Genomic DNA, 23,786 nt, shown 5'->3' with positions numbered 1-23,786 from the left:
TTCCGCACCCGAAGGAGCTGATGAGATGTTTTCCTTCAGTAATTTCACACACTGTATATGTGTGTGTGTGTGTGTGAGACACCTCTTACTATATTTATGCAGCTTTACTGGAAAGTTGCACTTGAGGCAGCCGTCAATCATGACTCACCACCGCCTGTGATTTGACACGTTGGGGCACCGAGATTTCAGAATGATCAATGTTCCTATGCGGAGTCAACACATTATGAAAGAAATCAGTAATCTGTGCCCACCGTGCTGGGACGCGCTCGCGACCTGGCGATCAAAGCGGAATGCCCGCATGCAACTCAAGCGTGTTCTCAAGTAACCGAGTGACTGATGGGTGACGCAGCGTTACGCTCAGACATGGTCGGCCAATTCCGCTTTGTTCCGCATGTCGAGTTCTTACCCATGACATTAACCACCGCGTGCTTACGGGCACTCACTGTAAACATCGCCCCAGCAGGCGCCCATTGATTTTTTTTGTCGACACTAAAAGGCCAAAGCGAACCCAATGAAGACACAACACATGTCCTGCCATACTACTGTATTCCATCTTTCAAAAAAGAAAGACAAGAGTTTCTTTTTTATATTACTTAACAATATGTTAAAAAGTAGCCAATCCGGCTTCAGTGTTAACACAATATACACTCTATAACAGATTGATAGTGTGAGTATTGTTCTCTTTTTCAATTTCATTCTGATACAAGCTGGCTACAAACAAAAAAAAAAAAAAGAAAAAAAAAAGACAAAAAAAAGTTGCACAACTTGTACACTCTGTGGACTGTAAAATGGAACTAAGTAATCTTGTCAAGTAGAGGCCTCCCTCCTGCTTGGAGGAAAATGATGTGGGCGTTGTGTGTGCGCGCGCACGTGCGTGTGTGTGTGTGTGTGTATGTTAAGGCTGGAGCTCAACAGAAGCATTTGCTGACCACGCCAGTTCCTTGACAGTAATCTGAATTCAGAGGCGTGAGCGTGTATTGGGGGGAGGGGTCTGTGTGTGTGAATTTTGATAATGTGGCTTCTCCCTCAAAGGGCTTTTTTTTTATACTGATCTTTCGCCTCCTGTTTGTTTTGCTTTGGAGGGATCAGTATCCAAACATATATGAAGCAGCTGGGACCCTAGAAGCCAAAGAAAAGCCAGGATAAACAGGGATCCTGCCTCCAGAACATCCTGCACAGACTGAAAAGCACACAAGCAAACAAATCCCGGTAGAAAGAAGCATTTTGAGTTTTGTCGTTTCTCTTTTTTTTTTTTTTTTTTCCCAGTTTTGCTAGAATATTACGGCAGACGTGTTCCAGAAAGGAACCGCATAGCAGCAGGGACAAGGCAAGGCAGCGGTGGCCTCGCGGGCCAGAGGAGCATGTTTCGCACAGCAGGGGGAGGGGGGTGGGGTGGGGGCCGAGGGCACAGGTCTTCAGGGAGAATCGTTCCCCCCAAAGTTCTGTTTCTGTGTATTTTTTTTCCTTTTCCCCTCTAAACAAATATCGTTGTATGTCCATCAGTGGGCAGCGAACGTGGCTTTTTTCAGACTAAAATTGGACCAGTTGATGGAGAGTCGCTGTCGTGTCTGTCTGGCTGAGTCCAGGCAGAACCTGAGTGGGTGAGAGGGTGAGCGAGAGAGAGAGAGAGAGAGAGAGAGAGAGAGAGTGTGTTTACAACACTGAGGGTGATGTAGGTCAACACACCAACTGTCAACAGACATCTCAACATCAGGGAGCGTAAGACGAGAGCAGCGCTGTTTCCTGAGATACGAGTGTGACAACAGACCACAGCGCTCATCACACCCAGCAAAGTAGAGCAGGGGGACGTTTCGTGTGTTTTTATTCACCTAGAGGCGACGCGCTCTCAGCACTGTGATGCTGATAAGAAAATGACGTCTCCTCCTTCACACATGTAACAGGTGTCACAGCACAGATACAGACCGATGCTACAGCTACAGACCGATCATCAGTAAAAATAATGTCGCCATGGAAATGTTTCTAAGCAGGACAAACAAAAACAGACCACTGCCGTTATAAATACCTTTTAAAGTACTCCACTTCGCGCTCCGTCTCGTCCATTTCGACGCTGTCCAGATCAATGTCTTTGGGTAGAAACACATCATCTAGGAGAAGGGAAGTCGTGTTAAATATGTGTAACTCAAGAATGTGGTCCAAGGCCTGTTACTACACTCACCCTATTTTACAGTGTTTTGTGTGTTTCACTTTCCTCCTGTCATGCAGTGCTCCTCCATGAGTCACTCTTTGTCCATCTGTGTGTTTGTGCGTCACCAAGGAAGCACCTCAACTCTACACGCTCCTTCCCAGAAGATGCCCCTGGTCTCCACCCTGATTGTGCAAGCAGGTACCGAAACTGGACACTGCGACAACTAAGCGAGCAAAGGAAGAAGTAAAACTTTACCAGAGTAATATCAGTACTACTGAACTGCTTTGCATCCTTACAATATTAAGTGACGAGTTTCCTTATACAACCAGCTAAAGTAGTACTGCAAGTCTAAGTTGCCTGCGGACTGTGACACATAAATGTACCAACGAGATGCAAAAAATGTGAGCACACGTGTAATGATGTCGTGGGCATAACAATAGGGCAACGGGTCGCACTGGTGGCTCACAGCTCTGAGCTGTGCGTTTGGACATGGGTTCGATTCCAGCTCGGACTGTGTCGAGTTTGTGTGCTCTCATGTGTTTCATGGGGGTTTGCACAGGCACTCTGGTCTCCTCTCACAAACCAATGATGTGTGTTTCAAATTGCCTGTAGTGTGTGTGTGTGTGTGTGTGAGAGAGACTAAGTGCAATAGCTCTGTAATGGACTGTCCCATCCAGCATGTACTCGGGCTTTCACTTAGATGTGCCACGGTAACCCCACACTGGACTGACAACAATTAAATGAAACCCATGTGCGTGCACCAGCTACTTAGAAGCTCCTGCAGTCCATCCATGTTACCAAACCCTTCTCGTCAGCTTTCTGAAGTTGCCCATATTCAGTTCACCATGCAGGTTACGGCCTACAAGACCAGCAATGGATCTGCTCCCCAACACCTACTGGAGCCAATTGTTTGCTATGCCCCCTCCAGACTGCTACACTCCTCCACCTTCGGTGGTCCCACTCACAAGGGCCAAATAAACAAGAGCCCAAAGCTTTTGATTTCTAATGTAATGGAATGAGCTCCCTCAGAGCTGCTGAATCCCATTCAGTGTTCAAGAATGGCTTCAGAACATCTCTTTCAGACTCACTTCTCTCATCTCCTACATGCTCTATAAACTAGGACTACATTACCTGTTCAAAAACCTCACTCTCTACCAACTCCATATGCAGCTACCTGTGTAACGTACACTGGTTAAACTGTGGTATTGACTGTACTTTGACAACTGCATGTCTGCACTTAATCTGTCTGATGGTGAAATGTACTTTTTGCTGTTTGCTCTTGAGTTGTACACTGCTTTGGAGGAAAGCATCTGCTAAATGAATCAATGTTTGTGTAAATGTATGTCATGCCTGTAGTACATTCCCACTACGTGAACAAGGGTACGAGCTGAGCTTGGCATGTGACCTGTTTACCTATGGAATTATTTGTCTTGTCTCCCTTCTTCTTTTTGTTCTTCTTAGCCTTTCCTTTGGGCTGCGGGGACTCGGCTGTGTGGGCCTTGCCATTCAGCTGTGGTGAATCGGCCTGCAGTGGTGGTGCTTGTGGTGGTGGTGCTGTTTGTGGAAGTTCCACCTTCTCCTCTTTGACGTGGTTCAGCTGCTTCTTGCCCCCCGAGGTGTTTGTCCGGTCCTCTTTCTTCACGTCTGTTCCGGGCTCCTCACAGGGCCTGGCTTTGGCCTCCAACAGTGAAGGATCGCATGTAGCTGGGCTGACATTTGCCGCTCTCTTGGTGTTCTCTGTCGACCTCGTTCCGCTCTCCACCAAGGGCCCGCTTGGAGGCTGCTTTAGCCGGGACTTGCCGTTGTGCCCGCGAGGCGATGCGCCCACCTCTGCCAGTTTCTCGCGGTCGCTGTTTGGACTGGAACTCAGCTGGACCTGCTGCGGTCCTGTGTCCTTCCCGTTTGCCAGCGGCTGCTTGCTAACGCTGCCATCCTGCTCTGCCCTGGGCCCCGCCTGTCCTGTACATGGTGCCGGTATCTGATTGACATTGTGCAGCAGGTGGGTTTTACCGTTGGTGAAGCTGTCCAGGACCTTCTGCGCAGACTCCTTCAGGGGCTGCGGATTCTGAGGAGCTGCGTCCGGCTTCTGCGCCTCCTTGGCCTTGTCCTTCTTCTTCTTCTTCGCCGCTCGGAGATGCTGAAGCTCCTGGAGGCGAAGCAGCTCTTGTTTCAGTGCGTCCTCCTCCCTCTGCCGCTCCTCTTTCTCTCGTGCCTCCGCCTCCACCCGCGCCTTCTCCTCCATCTGAAACACGACACACACACACACACGATTACAGAGAAAAGTGAACAGAATCCCTTTTACTCGTAAAAAGCTCATTTCTGATGGGCTTCAAATTTCCTGCTGGTTTAACTGCATGCAAATAATGCTGGTTCCAAATTTAATCATGTCTACCTCCTTCTAAACAACATTAAAGAGAACATCATATCACTGGTGCAGCTTTAACGTGATGTATTTTAAAACTGCACCTTAACTGCTGAATAGTTAACGTTGCACGAAATTCCAAGGAAATCCATAGGCGCTACCTTCTTCTGCTTGTGCCGGGCTCGCTTTGCAGCCTTCGCTCCGCTGGTGGGCTTGCTGTCAGTGCTGTTGATGAACCGCAGCAAGTCTTCCACCTTGCGGTTGTCCTCCAGGCCGTCTCGGTCAGGCACGTGGTCCTCCTTCTTCGGCTGCTCCTCCTTCCGCTTCGTGAGCCGCAGCCGCAGCTTCTCACGCATCTCTGCGAAGTTCCGGCTCGTCGGGGCGGCAGGGGGCTGTGCGGGAGGAACAACTCGGGGCTCAGAAAAGCACTGTACAGCTACAGGAGCACCTACACAGGTAAAATGCACTTTTACGAATAGGTGCTCTGGTGTGAAAAGCGAACACACAGACTGCTCTCACCCACCAATAATCAGGCGCATCCAAACAGCTAAAGTTGGAAAAGACTGCAGTTACGTACCCCACCATGGCCGAAGAATTCACAGTAGCAGCAGTCACAGTACTTTCCCTCCTTCTGGTTGGTGGAGGTCGAGGTGCTGGAGCTGTGCTCGGAGCAGCTGTCCTCGTCCTGGCTTTCCTCGCCATCGTAGGGCTGGTGGTCGTAGCCGCTGTTGGCCTCGCACCGGTGTCCGTCACAGTCCGGGTCGCTGCCCGAGCCGGGAGGAATTGCACAGAAGGATCAGGGTGAGATGTGTCCCTATCTCTGATCGCTCAATACGGTGAGCTGTGTCGTAACAGGCATTAATAACGAAATGCAGATATAGCACAATTAACGGAGGAAAGCCTACATATATACTGCTTACTCTGTGAGCGCAGATTGGGAATTACACTTTCTTACATTTAGCATCTAATTGTGCTCTACTGTACTACAGTAAAACATGGTTGGCCCAAGAGGTAAAAGCATGGAAACATCTCCTCGAGTCTCAGGCAACATCTTAAAAGAAAAGCTGGAACAGATGCCGGACATTATAAAAAAGAACAAAGTATCAAGACCAGCAATTCTTTCATTAATTTCATGTGCCTTACATATTTCAGTAGGTTTTACACTGACATTTCATTTATTTTTGGGTGAGATGGGGTTTTTAGCAGGAGATTCATACATTGACAGGAACTGCAATAATGCCATGTTTCACAGGAACATGGTACAACAGAAACAGCTGCTTTTCTTACCCCTCAAACTTGTACTGCCGTTGACACAGCACGTTAATGGAAGAGGGACGCTGGTGTAACTCACCTGCACACACTGGGCGGGGCACTGACGCAGCCTTCAGCCTGGGGTGCAACAGCAGGCTCGGCTGAGGAGAGGTAGAGGCCCTGGTGCGAGGCATCTAGAAAGCCGGGGGCCGGAGCTGCTCTCTTTGGAAAGTGCGGCGAGGCCACACTGGGGAGGTGCGCTGTGGACACTGGAGGGAGAGGTGTGCTGGACAGGGGGGGCAGGGAGGCCAGACCTGTGGGGCTGTTGCGGGGGGCAGTTGGGGATGGATGTCTGTGGTCCTCTTTACCTACACTGTGAAACACTTCACCTGGGAGACAAAAGCGTGTGTGTAAGACAGAGTGAGTTTTTGAGAGCCAGTTTTGCAATCATCACACAACAAAAATTCACACCTGCCTGATTCCAGCGCTTTTATATTTTATATGCTGCCGTCTGCATGGCAGCAGGATTAGGATGAGGTGTGCAAGACAGGGCCGGGGAACTTACTGCACTGTGTGGTGGTGGTGGCTGTGCAGGAGACCGGAGGGGAAGACGAGGAGGTCGCCAACACCCCTTTGTGGGCCTCCATGAAGGCATCTTGGAAGTTAAAGAGACACTTCTTTTTGGCCCCGTTTTTCTTCTCCTTGGTTTCCGTGGTGACGGGGGCCATGCTGCTGGCTGACGGCAGCGGGACTTCGGGGAGTGGCGGTCCAGGCATGTCGCCTTTAAGAGGGGTGCATCCAAAGACATCCCAGGGACACACGGAGAAGGGCGGTCACGCTCGAGAAAGCTTTCCGGGTCTCGGACACGTTAAACGTCCAGAAGCTTGAGCTTCAACACGCTTTAATCTACTTGTATTTACATCCATTTGTGGAGGCAGATATCTACGGAAGCAAGTCAGGTGAGGGACCTCGACAAAGTATCGTGGCACCGCTTCTCACCTGGAAGCGACTCCTGCAGGAAGATGGCAGGGTTCCAGCTCTTCATCACATTGGTGTCCCAGATGTTGTCCAGCTTGAGCGAAGGGCACTGCAGGGCACCATTCCAGTCGCCGCCGTTCCCAAAGCAGCTCTGGTACACGTGGTCCGGCAGCGACGGAGCAAACACCTGGTGCTTACCGCTGGCGTGGCTGGATATTGGGGCCGATGGCAGAGTCTGAAAGCCCAGCAAGACCATTAATATTCCTTTTGCGGATTATAAAAGCACATTATATACCCTTACGTTAACTCTGATGTACCAGGTGAAACACTTAAGTTATTTACTAAATTACTTATTACTCAACTGTGGATAACTTGTGACAAAACAGGCTAGTAGCTGGCACAGTGGTTAGCAGCGTCATCCTTGACCCGAAGGACCCAGGTTCAGATCTCATTCCTCCTGTACTACATACCTTTGAACAAGAAACTTCCCCGTATTGAAAGTAAAATGACACAGTATTGACAGTAAATTTACACCATGCTGTCATGTACAAACCTCAGAGAAGTAGTTTTCAATAAAATGGTCTGACTGACTAACAACACCTGAATTTAGAGGAAACAGCACTGCTGAACACTTCACTCCACTATAACGCTTCTGTATCATTGGGGCTGGATGGTGAGCGACACCTCGTGGTGGACAGGCGAACGGCACTAACAGAGACTGACTCCAGATCAGTCAGACACACATGCACGCTTTCATTTAGACGATGCTTTTCTCCAAAGTGACTTACAACAAAAACTATATAGTATTTAGCTGACACTTTCGCCACCCAAGATGACTTACGGGCTAGACACGCTACAGCCACTCATCTACACAAAAGAGCGACACCATCTCTCATGCACGCGCGCGCACGCGCACACACACACACTATGGACAATTGGAGTTACCGGTCCACTTGAAACACGTCTCTGGACAGTGGAAAGTCGTCAGAGCACCGCCATCGACTGTTACTGGCAGGCCCTTAAGCGATGGCGTTGACAAAATGAGCAAGTCGCTCAGTTTCATAAAGGGTCCCTCAGAGTTGGACGGACCAGTAGGGAGGTGAAGCGTCTCACTTTTGGACAGGTTCAGCTGTCATTATTGACCATTAGAACAAGACAACATACAATTCTGGGTTTTTAAACTAATTTACATAAAATTTCCTCATTTGTACAGCAGGGTAATTTTTACTGTACCGGAACAGTACCAGGTTCTGCTGTAGGGGTACAACAGCAAAAGGTGGGATTCAAACCTGGGTCCTTCATTGCAAAGTAACAGATGTAATCGCTGTACCGCCTGCTAACCCAGATACTAGAGACGTTTGCCCACCTTCTTCCTCTGATATGAAGAATACAGGTGATGTATTCAGGAAGGTAATCATGGAGGACACAGGTGGCGCACAGCTGCCTCACCTTGCTGTGCTGCAGCGGGTCGCCGGGGTAAACTGTGGGGTGATGCAAGGGCCGGGGAAGATGCGATAGGCCGTGCAGGGGCATGTGGCCATGGATGTGGGGGTAGAGGTGCAAGGCAGGATGGGAGGCCTTCTCTGGGAGGAACGGGTGCCCGGTGTGGTGCGAGCGGGCTGGAGGAGGACCCGGCGGGCTCGGCCCGGACAGCGCCTGGCTGCAGGCGTGGCACTCGCAGGGTCGTGGGCTGGGCTCCGTCTGCGGAGGACCAAACACCCATCAGGATATCAGGATGCAATCTAATGCTGATTAACTAAATTAGTTCAACATTAACAATTTTGCACACAAATTCAGTAAACAAACGACATTAAAGTTTACAGCTGCTCCATCGATGTTATTTGCCTTATTTTTTATAATTCATCCACATAACCATCAAAGCAACAGCTAAGATGCCCACCTGCTGATGGGAGTAGGAAGGAGGTGGACTTTCAGCCTGTGCAGTCTCTTTAGAGGCACCCCTTTTTTCTGGCGAGAGCACCCCCTGCTGCCCCGGAGGCTCCCCAGCGCTCTCCCGATCAGCCTCCTCCTCATCCGCCTCCGAAGAGCTGGAGCTGGAGCTGCTGCTGGCTCTGGGAGACTGGGCATCGGGGATATGGGGGAGAACTAATGATTCTCCACCAAAGGGAGGTGCCCAATAACATTTAAACACTTTTAAGCTCTATTCCTTAGCCCTCATGAACAGAGAGGGACTAGCGAGTTCTCAAGTGGTCTTTGCTTATTGGACGTGTTCGAATACGGTTCTCCAAAGGGAGAGAAAAGAGTGCGAATCACTAGCTCAGCAAACCAACCAAGAGTCAACTAGGGGCATACTAAAAACTTTTACTTCCTAAAGGGAACACACACCTCGTTCTTTTGTGCCATCTTCTCTCCCCCGCCGTTCAGTTCGCCGTGTATTCCATTCATGACTGCCACCACCTTGGCGTCTGAGTAGCTGTTCAGCGGGTAGATGTCCGCCGAGAGCAGAGGCACTTCGTCATCATTGTTACTGCTGCGTCAACAAAAAGAAGGAAAATTACTTTCTGCAGCAAAACTTGTGCCAAAACAGGGTGCACTAATGCAGCCCCCTCCGGAGCGCAGCAATGCCTCACAAAGGATGTCACCGGAACAGCAGCGACTCGCATGGCAGATGTCAGTCTGCACCAGCAGCGGAGCAGCTCCCATCGCAGGAAGCAGTAAGGGGGGAGGGAGCGGGTACGAGGCAGAGCGTGGATGGTGGAGAGGCCTGGGAAGAAGGTGTGACTCACAAGGCAGGGGCAGCACCGCTATCAGGGAGGAGGAGAAGACGGGGGTGCTGCTGGACCGTGACGGGAGAGCTGGAGGCCGAGCCAGATCCGGAGCTAGCCGAAGACACGCTGGGAGGGTGCGCCTCGTGCAGGAAGCCAGGTGTCGCCCCTGGGGGCAGGGGCAGCCGAGGCAGCCGGACGTCGTGCTCGTCAGCGACAGGCGAATCCACGATGCCACAGGTGAGGATATGGGACAAGCTGCAGTCGTCGCAGGTGCACCTGTTGCAGAGTCACGTGACCAACAGGCGCTCGTGCAAATTTGCACGCGGGTAAACAAAGCGAGGAAAAAGGTAACCTTGCCACTAACCTTCTCCGATAATTACAATTCGGACAGTCTGGTATGTTGAGCCTAGACGACAGCATCTGCCTCATGGTGTCTGTGAAGTTGCCTTCTCCAGCCGGAGACTTTTTACTCACTGTTAACTGAAAACACATAAATAACAACGTGTTTGCTTGACGTGGGGAAGCAGGAACTTCTCAGAAATGCTACACGAGTTGACATCAGCAACATTCGAGCTTTGTTCCACCAACACAAAGCAATCCAGTGTGCCGGAGACATGCCACCAAGTCATAAAGGATCTAAAGAAGAGTTATTTCCATCACCGAGGCTGTAAGCAGCATGCACAGGATCTTACCTGTTCCTCAATAAGTCTTCTTTGTTTAAAGAATTCCCGTTCTTCTTTCAACAGGCGCTGCTTTGTTTTCAATGACACCTTTCGGAAAAACAAAGACACAAAAAAATAAATCGCACCGTGGACTTGTGAACCGGTGCTTGACTCCCTGAACAGAGCCTTTCAGGGTAATTTTGGAAGGCAGCATTGAGTATTTGATCCAGAGGAAGGACGGGAAGGTGACTGTTGAAAAGCCACAGTTCGCAGAATATAATGTAACGGCTGTCAGGAAGCACAGCAGTCTTAAGGCAAACCGGCACCCTGACAAAGCGCACAGACAAGACCAACTCGCACCGTTTATCCCTGTGAGCGCCATCCCTTCTCCGATGTGATATCTCATCTCCAAAACACCTATCGATCACCACTGCCTACTCTGCCTGAGAACTGAAATTATGGTAACGGAACAGAGATGTACAACAACGAGGTACAGCTCTGCCTCAGATCCTACTGTAGGCAGTAAACTTGACAGACATTAAAAAACCCGGAAGCACTAAAACTGTGGATTTTAAAAAAGATTGTATCAGAAGCTAACGTTCATACTCCTGAACAAATATTGTCCCACTTGGGGGAAAAAAAGCTTTTAAAAAAATAAAAAAAACCCTAAAAATTTTGATTTTAAGAAAAGGTTCATTTTAACAGAGGCTAATGCTGCCCTTTAATGTTCACACTCCTGGGTGATTTAATTTTCCTGCTGTTCAGTCTCCTAGCTGCTTTAGCCATCATGCATTTATTTAGATGATTGCTCTACCAAATAAATAAGCTGTGCATCTTTCTGGTACCACCTCACCGTGGTGACTTTGTTCAGATCTCGGGGTAGAAAAGCACTGCCAGTGGCTCTCAGCTGGTAGCGTAGTGGTTAGTGCCGCTGCCTTTGGACACAAAGGTTGCAGGTTCAAGTCCTACCTCCAGCTGTAGTACCCTTAGGCAAGGTATTTGCCCTAAACTGCTCCAGTAAAATTACTCAGCTGTATAAATGGGTAAATAATTAAATAATATTGTAAGTCACTTTGGAGAAAGACATCAGCCAAATGAATAAATGTCAAGGTGGCTGTCAGATTCATATTAAATTTATGAGCTCTGTCATTCACTACATGCACGTGTGATTCATCTGTTAACGAGCTATGGGTTTTTTCTGTCCTTTATGCCTTTTTTTCCCAAAACACTGAACAGCTAATGTTGAAGAAAAAAAACATTCATGATGGTTAAAGAGTTGTGGTAAGGACTGCTGGTGGGGGGTGGGAGGTGTTAACCACCCGAAACAGTGATCCACATCCAAGGTGTAACACGCTGTGATTGCGTGACTCAGGTGTTTCTACGAGGCCCGAGCCACCCACCTGCTCGTCCACATAGTCGTCGATGCGCTTCTCGCACTCAAGCCACTCCACTGCCACCACGTTCATCTCCCGGTCCAGCTGGTGGTAGCTCTCCAGCAATGTGCGGTACATGTCTTCACTGTACGAGTCGCGGGAGGCCGTCCCGTGCCTGTATAGCACACGTACGTACACAAAGACACAAGCAAACATGAGTTATAGTTCATTCTCTCATTAGCTGAGCATCAACGTAAACTCTGGGGCCAAAACAGTTGCACTTCCTGTCACCACTGAGCAGTTACACAAGTCCTGAGGCTGCTGGAAACATCTACCCTGTACTTTGCTCTGGGGTCCACAGCAATCTCTAACGGCACCTCTATGCAACTACATCATTAAAAAATGTACTTAGAAAATATGAGCCCTGAAGGAGCAGCTACATCTCAACATCATTACTGAGCAGTTTAAAATAGCAATAAACAAATGTACAAATAAGCTGCTGCCTGAGAGCGCTGGGGTTTCTCTCAGTGAAGAGCAGCGTTCATGTTTGGTAACGAATGCTGAACGTTCACGAACACTCACAACTACTTCGCTGCTTACGCCAGCGCTTGGGGATGTCCAGCCGTGTTGCCCTTACCTGAGCTGCGCCACCAGGGAAGGCAAAGTGTTGTGCAGGATGGGCTCTGAAAACACAAGGTTCTCGAAAAGGTGCTTGTTGTGCAGCTCCCAGGTCACCTGAAACTTCTGCAAGTGCTCGTTTTCCTGAAGGACACAAAGGCAGATGCTAAATGGGAGCCTACAACACCTCACCATTGCACTTCTTTGAAAATAACAGTAATAATAATAATGTTTATTTGTGTTAAGACATCCACCTTTGACATTTACAGATGCACCAGATGAAAATTTGTATGAATTTTTTTTCTTGGATTTCTTTGAACTACAGTCATTCCTCCCTGTCCACCCCACCCCTTCTCACCAACGTGAGGAGGAAGGAGCTGATGGTGCGAGCTGCCTGGCACAGGGCTCTGTACTCCTCCAGCAGCAGGGACATGAACTGGTGGGCCTGCGAGGGCCCCTGTACAGCCGGTGCCGACGCCTTGGAGCCCGCAGACAGGTGTTTCAGGAGCCGAACCTTCATTTCCAGCACGTACTCCCGGGCCTGCTGCTCCAGCCGCTGGTACAGCTGGTAGGGGTCCTTTTCACACAGCCTGGGGGTCAAGAGGTCAGGGCGGGGAGTTACACCACGGCACATTCCCCATCCACACATCACACCTCCCAAGCCCAGAACTTTTTGCTCATTCTGGCATGAGCCCGCCCTTCCAAAACTACTAATACCCATGAATACTGACTTGGAGCGTGCAAAGAGTCAAAGACTTCTGACTCCACTGGAACGAGTCAAACGCAGCCATGTGTACACCCACCAAAACCAAAATAATGAGCATTGCACTGCAGCTGCTTGCAAATGATGCTGCACGACACAGTAGAGCGGAGAGCGCAACGCGGTGCTTCATGTTAGGGGCACCCGGCCCCACGGCGCACCTGTCTACCAACTCCTTCATGCCCTCCTTGTCGCGGTCCAAAGGCTGGTCGCGGTCGTCAGCCAGCGGTGTCCCCGTCTGCCGGTAAATGCACCGTACCAAGTAGCGCACCTCAGACCAGTAATTCTGCAGCTGCTGGGACTCTCTCTCAGACTCGACCGAAATCTCCCTGAAAGAGAAACAAAGAGGCGGTGGCTGATGGATCATCTCGTGGCATGGGGACCGCAATGCAGAGACGCAGGCACCGGGTCTCACCTGCGCTCAACACAGGCCTCGCAGCTGCACGTGGGGTCCGAAGAGAGCGGGGTAGTGAGCCCAGAGCCTGGGAGTGTCGGAGATCCTGCCACGGGTTCCGTAGCGGAGGCGCCGCTGCCCAAGGGCATGTGCAACAAGTAGTCCTGGTTCTGGGCCTAACCAGAGCAGCAAGAAAAGGCACTGAGATAGAAGTGCAGAGTCCACAGTAACTTCAACAAGAGCTGAGCAGGATAAGAGGGGAAAAGAGACACAGAAATGGACCAAAAAACAGTTTTACCGGCAGATTTTCAGACAAGAGCATCAAGAGGGATTGTGGGACATTTTCCAAATTACGCATTATGTCAGGGCACTAACGTATAACACTGAGCTCCACACAGCGAAAAGCAACAGCGAGCGACCCACCCTGGCAGTGAACAGGAGCAGTGTTCCCCCGAGACCTGGGCGGAGGTGGGGGGGTCTAAACTCACCAAGATTGGCTGGTCCCGGGTGACAGGCCGCTCCTCCGTCTCCACGGTGCGCCGGCACTCGGGACACACCCACAGGGGCAGCTGCAGCAGACTGTTGGGGGAGGAGGAGGAGGAGCCGGACAGCGGCCCCGCACTAGAACCGGCAACGCCCCCATCCAGGGAGGGGCAGTCCTTCCTCTCGCTCCTGCAGAGGAGGCAGCGCTCGCCACCTGTGTATGGTGCCCTCTGTCCCAGACCAAAGGTGAATGGGGTCTGAGGTAGAGAGGAGAAGCATGGAGACCAAACATCAATGCTGTACAAGGAAGTAGTAACAACCTGCAAAAGGTGAGGAAAAATAAACGCTCATAGAAACGTTAAAAACGCACTTCAATCAGAGGCGATCGCTATCTTGAGATTATTATGGTGCTGTTTATTTGTCTTGGAAGGGCAGTAAGCATCAAGACAAAGATAATCACCATTCCGCTTAAGGGTTTCCCTGAGTTTAGCACCACCGTTCTAGAGACGGCACTAGAAAGAGCGACGTTCCATTACCTGCATCATGTTCGAAAATTCGGGATTCACCGGACCCTCTGGAAACTGTGCGCCATTCACCGAGACCTACACCCAACAGCAGTGCAATAAACAAAATCAGCGTCACTCATAACTTCCTACAAGCAGTAGTGCCCACAGACCTGCACTAGACCTATTCCCCGACTCTCTAATACAGTAGAGACATGTAAAACGCAATGTAAACCGTAACAGTGGGTATCACCAGGACAACAGTTTAACTAAAACAGATGTTTAATAAGTCTCTTTGGTCAGCATCACACAGATGTTAAAGGCAGAGCACTGAATGGCAGAGAATGCAGTGTGCCAACAGCGCAGCAGGGTACAGAAAGAGGAAAGTCGCCTTTGTCCTCTGGTCTCGTCCCAGAGTTTTTCATGCTTGGCGATATCGACCCCCTCGATATCGGCAGCTGAGCCACAGGGGGAGACTTGGGCTACGGGGCATTGCCTCTTGAGCGGTGGTAAAGTGCCGGCGAAAGGCCTGCACCCACAAGGTGACAGGTTCAGGTCCCAGCTGCTGTACCTGCCAGGTTTTGGTGCCTGACACAGGGTGCTGATGGGTAAATATTAAACCCAAAGTCCAAGAGCATCTGCCAGACAGGAATGATTTGCTCATCGCGACTCACCCCAGGTCGAGTCAATCCGACCGGTTCGTCGTTTATGATAATCGATCCATTACACAGACCGATCTACTCGGGTTAAGGGTCAAGCACAGTGTGATGAAGGTTCAGGACCCATCCTATTATGAGGATCCACCTTCACTACGTGTTCCAGCTGTATCGCAGTGTAAGACGACATAATCGGCTGCATTCTTCTGCCCTTACCTTAATCAGGTGGGGTAAACAAAGTAATGGCTCCCTCTAAGGGCTTTATGTGTGTAAATGGAGTTACCTGCTTCAGCTCACTGAGCATCAGCTGGATTTGAGTTTGTCACACAGCCTTAAGGGGATAAAATATGGATAAAATGTGGAAAAACATTCTTTATGACCAAAAAGATCAACAAAAAATTATTTGCATCACTTATTAGTCAAAATCTGAACGTCAATTAGTATGAAGACGAATCAAAAAAAAAAAAAAAGATACAAATGTGATCGACTCCCCCTCCGATCGGAGACTCTAGGGCAATCTTCAACTGTCACATTTCGTAGCCACCGGTATCTGCACCCAAACACACCTTTCTGACAAGTGTGTGAAACTGTACAATGGCAACCTCTCCGGGACGAGCCTGGGATCTTCTTCACCCCGAACGCTGAATACCGTGAGGGATGTAGGGAGGATAGGATAGTGACAGGGCAACACCTGCCTGCCCCCCCCAGTAGCCATTCTTCCTGACCTCCACCTCATGATCATGTTCTCCTGCCTGGTGCCCCTGCAGAGGAACCCGTGACCCACCACTGACCAGGAGCAGGGCGGCAGGCGGGCAGGCCCCCCACACACACACACACACACACACACACACACAGTCACAGGTGCACACGGCACGCGGGGAACCCGGGGGACCGAGTCTCCCAGCAAGCCCGGCGAAGAAGGAAGGGCCACCCATGCAGCCTCCGCACCCCAGGAGTGACGGGGCTCCGCCGGAGGGAGAACGGAAAGGAGGAGAGGGTGGTCCCCACCCACGGGCAGGTGTCCTCGACGGCGGCTGTCGTGTGACAGAGAGCGCGAGCCCGGCTGTCGCCACAGGAGGAGACAGGAGTAGCGAATCCGCCCTCGCGCCCCCGCCGTAGGCCTCGAGGTGCGGCGACGGGCGCGCTCCCGATGTGGGAAGAGACGCAGTGAGTCTCCTCACCCGAACTGACCTCCCTTACCTCCGCGCTGAGGCCCGTGGCGCTGGTCGCGTCGCCGCCGGATAGGAAGCCCATGACCGCGGGCGTCCCGGGCGCCTGGGGAGCGCGGCCCGCGCCCGGAGCTCCGGCCTTTCCGCCGCTGCAGCTGCCGCTGCCACCGCCCCGCTTGTTCTTCCTGCGCTTAGCTCCTCGCTTGGCGTCGGTGGGGCTCATCGCTCCGACTTAAGTTAGAGACAGCTTGCCGTCTGGAGAAGGCGGACGCCCGGCTGGAATTGTCTTGGCTCAAATGCTCACAATATCGGCAAAGAATACCTCTATTAGAGCCTCCAAAACAAGCCGTCACTCAGTGTCTTCAGGGGACTATACAGACTCCAGATTCCAATATGGCCGACCCCACAGGCTGCTGGACCTTGCGTCTCGCGTATCGTTGCGTAGAACGTTTTTTCGTGCGCGTAAAGTGGAGGATTATGGGAAAGGGTGTTTCTGAGACTTTTCGAAGACTTCCGCGGGTCTTCTTTCTTGGATGCCGTAAACTACAACACCCAGCGCGCTATTCGCTGTTGACAGCTATTTCCCGTCATCGTACCTTCTATTGGTTGTAGTTTTGTGTAGTTTCTTTTTCCTGCTATGTTACTTTTGTGGGGTGGAAAAAGTAATTTCACGGTTGAACAAAAGTATAAGCCACATGGCCTGTTCTTTTTTTATTGTATAAAGTTTTTAACCGATTTACCATTATAAATTAGCGAAACGAAATTTCTTGGATAAAAAATAAATGCATTTTTACATTTTACGTAATAAATGCCGACGTAATACCTTATGGAAAATACACTACATACGATGGAATACTTACACATGAAACATTGACTGGCGGTTAGGGTTAGCTTTTTAATTTCCACCGCAATTCTTTTAATCCGACTTGATATGTCCGAATTTTTGAGCAGAGAAATTGATTTTACAGTTTAGAGTAAGAGATTTTTCTGATTGAATGCTGTCAATGTTTCGTATCAGTTTGTTTCATACAACAATACATGTACAATGTACAACAATACATTTGTTGAAATGATGAGACGATGTAAAGATCCTCGACAGTCTATAGGTGGCACTGTCTAACAAAACTTACCCAAGTTCAGCTCTATCTATCTATCTATCTATCTATCTATCTATCTATCTATCTATCTATCACTGGATTTATTACTTATGCAGGTGTTGCACCAATAGAGAGCGGCTTTTAAAATATTTATATTTCATATTAAGTACTTCTGCCATCAGAGTCATGTTTTCCTATGACTATGATATTCAAAACATTTTATATCTGGGTAACAGACAAGGTCATGGTGCTTTAACCACAAAATACATGAGTCTGGCATAGAGGTAAGTACAACACCCAGGAAAATATTAAATATGTTAATTAAACACTCACAAATTTACATTAAAATATTTATGACTATTTAGCTGACACTTCTCTCCAACACAAGCTTCTTATAATGATTATAATACATACATATTTTACAGTAGGACGATTTTACTGTATTGGTTCAGGGTAAAGTGTCTTACTCAAGAGAGGTGCGGCAGCATACTGGATTTGAACCTGGGTCCTTCGGTGGCCGGTCTAACCACTACGCCACCTACTGCCCCAAAAACAGATGCATCTTTTGACACTACATAAAAAGCTCATCTTGGTTTGCGTACAGTTTCCTAGTGAACACCTGACAGGTGAACTGCAGCCGACTTGAACCTTTTCGGTGTTCTTGTGTGAGGGATCATGTGTGTTAAGTGCAAGCAGCAAAGCATCACTGCTGTCTTAGTTTCAGTCACTTTGCATCTGAAATGATTTGTGTGTAAGACAGAGCAGGTTGCTTCATGCCGTTGGGATTCAGCCTGCACCTTTGATTTCCGCTCATAACAAAGTCTCCGGCATCCTTGGAAAGAAACATAGCTGTCTTCCCCCTGAACTTTTCATGCATGAGGAGCAGACTGGGAGACGGAGAGCCTCGGAGCTATAAACACCACCCTGACAGCCCAATGAGAGTGAGTGAGCGTGCAGAAAGGTTATAGAGCTTTGAAATGTCGAATGTTCAGCCTGCTCACCACCTCAAGGTCCTCCTCTACCGCCAATTATTTATCGCCCCTCATCTCAAGCACTGTAACCTTAATCATAGTTGCCATCTCATCCAGGACAGTGGAGATTATTTCCACAAACAATATCTCCAGCAGTGGCCGTTCTAGAGGTCCTCAGTCTCAAGATTGTCTATCAGAAACTCCATTAAGCCCCGTTCTTAAATCTGTTCTACCAAATCCACTTAAATACTGTATATAGTCTCACAAATGTATCATAGTAATTTTTTAAGGTGTGGCTCCGAACAGTGAACCTTAGAGTGAACAGACAATCATAAGGTACAAAGAAATGAATAAGGCAACACAGAGAATTAGAGAAGTAGAGTGAAAGGAGTCAGAAGTTTTAGTGGAAAAAACACTAAAAACACAGAAAAAAACGGTGTTTAATGCAGGGCATTGTACTGGCAGTTTCCTCGCCTTCTTTGCCCTGCAATGCTTTTTATATTTCTTTAATCAAAGGTTCTCAAAAAAAAAGCCACATTAAGCATGTTAAACATTAATATAGTCTAAAGAACTATATATAATGCTGTATAGGCTGCAGAACTAAATTACATGTCAGTATTTTCCCAATAGAATATATATCTTAAGTTATATATGATAATTACACTTACACGCAGACTGAAACCGCTTGTCCCAAATGGGGTCACGGGGAACCGGAGCCTAACCCAGCGACACAGGGCATAAAGCTGGAGGGGGAGGGAACACACCCAGGATGGTGAGCCAGTCCATCAAAAGGCACCCCAAGCAGGACTCGAACCCCAGACCGGTCAGAAAGCAGGACCCGGTCAAACCCACTGCATCACTGCACACCCTATGTAAAAATGATTTAATTTCAAAGCTACTTTTCTGGAAAAAAGAAAAATAAATGTGTATATTACATTTAAATATGATATTGCTGTAAATACTGCATAATACGGGGGTGCGGTGGCGCAGTGGGTTGGACCGCAGTCCTGCTCTCCGGTGGGTCTGGGGTTCCAGTCCCGCTTGGGGTGCCTTGCGGCGGACTGGCGTCCCGTCCCGGGTGTGTCCCCTTCCTCCTCCGGCCTTACGCCCTGTGTTGCCGGGTAGGCTCCGGTTCCCCGTGACCCCGTAAGGGACAAGCGGTTCTGAAAATGTGTGTGTGTGTGTGTACTGCATAATACAGCATCTATCCAAAGGTAATACACGAGCCCTTTAACACATATTTCATATTAAAGCACTTTTTGTTGTAAAGACAAACATGGTTAACACAGGTAGTCTATCCCAGGCTTGTGCTTTGAAAATGGGAAAGTTTGAGACTTTTCAGTGTGTTAGTTTGTGTGCCTGCCTGAGTGTGTGCGCATTTGTGTGTGTGTGTCTGTGTGTGTGTGCGCGTGCTGTTAAAATGCAGCTTTGTCAGTCTCCATCCTTCTGCTTATTTGTTGTTATCATTTGCATTGCTGCACAGTGTTTGTCTGCAGTTTCCAAATTTGTCTTCTGAGGATTAGACTGTATTTATTGCGTGATGGTCTTTCTTTCCCCGGAATTGGTGCACATTGTTTCCCGCTTTATCTGTCAACAAAGGCATCTGGGGGAGAATTCTGGAAATGTGACGGCATCTGTCTTCCAACTTGGGGCTTCCTGCCTCCTCAGAACGGTGGTTACTGCCTAGATTCTAATCAATTAATGAATGCTTCCAAACATATTGCCATTAAACAAGAATCTCAGGCACTTAATTTCCTAATGCTCCCGTGACAGTTTTTATTTATCTGTAATTGTAACGCTGTAATGACAATAAATCATCGATGGTAAATTTGACCGTGTTGGCCTTGTCTGCGGCAGAAAATGCAAGATGAAAAACCGAAACTCTCAGTCCCAGATTAAATTCATTGCTCAAGGATGCATATTTTTTCAGATATGTGAGAAGGGTGGCTATCTTATGAAAAAGTTTTTATTCAGAAAGTAACTGTCACGCCCCCGACAACAAGCGCAGCAGCAACACCTGCTTCCAATCAAGAAGACACAGGATAAAAGGAGCTCCGCATCCACCCGCCGATATGGATTCTTGCAATTGCGCTGTGCTGTTGTGGTCTCAGTGGCGGTAGTCAGTGTTTGTATCTGGCCTCTGCTCGTGTCTTGACCCTTGTTCTCTGTTTGACCACTGAGTTTGGATTGCTTGTCTTGCCATGTTCATCCCTGGATTGACCCATGCCTGTTCTTGACTCTGATCTTGCCTTGTCCCTTGAACCTGACCTACGAGATTAAAGTCCAACCCGCAATTGGGTCCACAGACTTACCCGCGTCCGGTCCTCGTGCCTGATGGTGACGAACCTGTTACAAAAGTGCCGAGCACAGCTGCTGAACATCCTCGAGCAAGGTACACCCTACCTATTAGTTCACTTCAACCTGTTGCAAACCTGGCCTCCTTGCATATTTATATAACCTACCGTGAAACGCACATTGTAGCGTGTCTTCTGGTGCTTTTTCTGCCTGCAGTAATATTTAATTGATAGTGTCATTAGTGACTTGCTAATGTGTTTAAGGACTGGTTCTGTTCTCCCATGAGACACCCAAAGTAGGCTATACGAAGTGGACATTTGAAGAATGAAATTTGGGGCGTGAAAAGTGCATCTGAAGGCAAGGTTGAGAAAAATGTCAAAATATTGCAATATTTGTGCAGTTTCTTTCACGAACACATATTTTTTTTATCCATCCATCCATCCATCCATCCATCCATCTTCCTCCGCTTTTATCCGGGGCCGGGTCGCGGGGGCAGCAGTCGGAGCAGAGTACTCCAGACCTCCCTCTCCCCGCACACCTCCTCCAGTTCCTCTGGGGGAACCCCAAGGCGTTCCCAGGCCAGCCGGGAGACATAGTCTCTCCAACGTGTCCTGGGTCTGCCCCGAGGCCTCCTCCCAGTGGGACAAGCCCGGAGCACCTCCCCAGGGAGGCGTCCAGGAGGTATCCGGAACAGATGCCCGAGCCACCTCAACTGGCTCCTCTCGATGCGGAGGAGCAGCGGCTCTACTCCGAGCTCCTCCCGGGTGACCGAGCTCCTCACCCTATCCCTAAGGGTGCGCCCAGCCACTCTGCGGAGGAAACTCATTTCTGCCGCTTGTATCCGCGATCTCATTCTTTCGGTCATGATCCAGAGTTCATGACCATAGGTGAGGGTAGGAACGTAGATTGACCGGTAAATTGAGAGCTTCGCCTTACGACTCAGCTCCCTCTTCACCACAACAGACCGGTACAATGACCGCATTACTGCGGACGCCGCACCGATCCGTCTGTCGACCTGCCGCTCCATTTTTCCCTCACTCGTGAACAAGACCCCGAGATACTTAAACTCCTCCACTTGAGGGAGCAACTCCCCCCTAACCCGGAGGGAGCAATCCACCTTTTTCCGACTGAGAACCATGGCCTCGGATTCCATCCATCCATCCATCCATCCATAACATAGAATTAACAGGGAGGCTGCTGGTAGGGGGGTGCGGTAGCACAGCGGGTTTGACTGGGTCCTGCTCTCCCCGGGGCCTGGGGTTTGAGTCCCGCTTAGGGTGCCTTGCGACGGACCGGCGTCCCGTCCTGGGTTTGTCTCCTTATGCCCTGTGTTGCCGGGTTAGGCTCCGCCTCCCTGCGACCGGGTATGAGACGAGCGGTTTCTGATCATGATGTGTGTGTTTTGCTGGTAGGTAAGCCACTAGCAAACTAAAACGTACATTCATAAAAAAGAGCTTTAAAATAATACGCAACACGAATGAGAAAAAGCTCACCACTTTTGGTACCTTCTACATTCGTCGATGATCCGCTACAGTAACCGACATAATCATGTTCTCGCGCCGACGCTTCTTCCCGCGCAGTAGTTCAGCGCGAGACCATCGGCGCCCGAGGACACGTTGAAAATGACGAGTTTTCAGAGATTTGGGAGAACAATAAGTTACGCAGTAACAAAAAGGAACGGTCAAACGCAAAGTTATGGCAGCACTGCGAGAGAAGGTACCTGAACTGCAAAACCAGAGAGAAACACACCCAAGCGCGAAGCAGAGAGAGCGGCCGAATGTCAACGTCCAAAACGACTGCTGAGGCGAATATCAATAATATGTACCCGCCCGGTACCTATTTCAAAATGAACAAATAAGTAAGTGAAGATTTCTCCCCGTCGACGCGTCAGTGGCGGTGAGAACCGTTTTCCTCGGAATTACAGGTATGATTAAACTGAATGTACTCGCAGTAATGATTTCCCGCGAAGCCTAAATATATCCAGACACCGGGCACATTATTATCCAGACGTTTATTTACTTTCAATTACGCGTCAGCGCTAAGCGAAGCCTTGCTGTCAGTCAAAGCAAATCCCAGATTTACGGTATTAGGCTGTCTGCATATTTATTGTGTACACAGTGATTGGATTATCTGGTAGGTTTTAGTGGAAATAAAAGTGCACAAAAGCAGCTGGTAGCCTATTGTGCAGCGCCATTAAAAATGTTTGTACGGATAGATCTTAAACTCATTTTTCACACGGACACGCTGGACTAAGAGCCTTTATCAGGACAAACACACTTATTTTTGTCCATAGTTATGTAGGTGATCAGATCCTTCAGGTTAAGTAAGAGCCTCAGTGAACACTCAGAATAGACCCATGTAATTGTTTTCCTCAAGGCTTCTGAGGCCCTTTGGTTGCACCCCTTGTTAATAACAAAACAAATTTGCAGCAACCTTTAATCCAGTTGTCCAGTGTAGGGTTACTGTGGTCCAGAGCCTATGCTGGAAGAATAGGGTGTGAGACAGGGTACATCCTGGATGGGATGCCAGTCCATCACATTACAACAGCACACACTTATTCATCCACACACGCTACAGGCAACTCAGTGTTACCAGCTCACAGGAAACATGTCTTTGGACTGTGGGCAGAAAGCAGAGCACCCAAAGGACAGTCAGAGTAACACACACACACTTGCCCCATACAGGGTCACAGGGAACCAGAGCCAACCCAGTAACACAGGGCATAAGGCCAGAGGGGGAGGGGACACACCCAGGACGGGACACCAGTCCGTCGCAAGGCACCCCAAGCAGGACTCGAACCCCAGACCCACTAGAGAGCAGGACTGAGGTCCAACCCACTGCGCCACCGCACCCCCAAGTAACATACCTTTACATTTATTTATTTAGTAGACACTTTTCTCCAAAGTGACTTCCAACAAACTCTACATAGTGTTATCAGCCCACACACCTTATTCATCAAGGTGATTTACACTGCTAGATACACTACTTACAATAGGTCACTCATTCATACATCAGTGGAGCACACTTTCTGTCACTTACACACTAGGGGTGAACCTGAAAAGGATGTCTTTGGACTATGGGAGGAAACCAGAGCACCCAGAGGAAACCCACATAGACACAGAGAGAACATGCAAACTCCACAGAGTGAGTGGGGATCAAACCCACATCCTCTCACCCCATCCAGGGGCTGTGAGACAGCAGCACTACTCACTGTGCCACCCTGTTGTCTATGCCAGCTCCAAAGACTAAGCTTGATTCAAAATAAAGACCTGTGAGGCACCTGCTATACTCTCTATGCCACCAATCAAACTATTCCTAAGGATTTTCTTATTTATACAG

General features: G+C 49.1%; 1 protein-coding gene across 1 annotated transcript; it reads right to left on the bottom strand.

The window, feature by feature from the left end:
- Positions 1–534: 534 nt before the first annotated feature.
- On the bottom strand, positions 535–16,492 carry fam193a (family with sequence similarity 193 member A). The gene is made up of 22 exons (XM_029259151.1): positions 16,116–16,492; positions 14,293–14,358; positions 13,762–14,013; positions 13,295–13,449; positions 13,041–13,208; positions 12,478–12,709; positions 12,139–12,263; positions 11,529–11,676; positions 10,159–10,236; positions 9,831–9,946; positions 9,485–9,742; positions 9,084–9,228; positions 8,638–8,817; positions 8,187–8,438; positions 6,759–6,972; positions 6,325–6,540; positions 5,860–6,148; positions 5,086–5,272; positions 4,670–4,900; positions 3,560–4,388; positions 2,024–2,105; positions 535–1,593 (listed from the first exon to the last, which is right to left on the bottom strand). The coding sequence occupies exons 1-22, from the start codon at positions 16,305–16,307 to the stop codon at positions 1,500–1,502; spliced, it is 4,509 nt and encodes a 1,502-aa protein (XP_029114984.1). The 5' UTR covers positions 16,308–16,492; the 3' UTR covers positions 535–1,499.
- Positions 16,493–23,786: the final 7,294 nt, after the last annotated feature.

The sequence above is a fragment of the Scleropages formosus genome, chromosome 16, assembly GCF_900964775.1.
Source record: "Scleropages formosus chromosome 16, fSclFor1.1, whole genome shotgun sequence".
Taxonomy (NCBI): Eukaryota; Metazoa; Chordata; class Actinopteri; order Osteoglossiformes; family Osteoglossidae; genus Scleropages; species Scleropages formosus.
This window is presented reverse-complemented; position numbering and strand designations above follow the sequence as displayed.

Excerpts from the sequence above, each read along its gene's own strand:
- fam193a (XM_029259151.1), bottom strand. The coding sequence starts at position 16,307 with ATGAGCCCCACCGACGCCAAGCGAGGAGCTAAGCGCAGGAAGAACAAG. Across the intron at positions 9,947-10,158 it reads GAAGACTTATTGAGGAACAG|TTAACAGTGAGTAAAAAGTC; the intron begins GTAAGATCCTGT and ends ATGTGTTTTCAG. Across the intron at positions 4,389-4,669 it reads CCCGGCACAAGCAGAAGAAG|ATGGAGGAGAAGGCGCGGGT; the intron begins GTAGCGCCTATG and ends GTCGTGTTTCAG.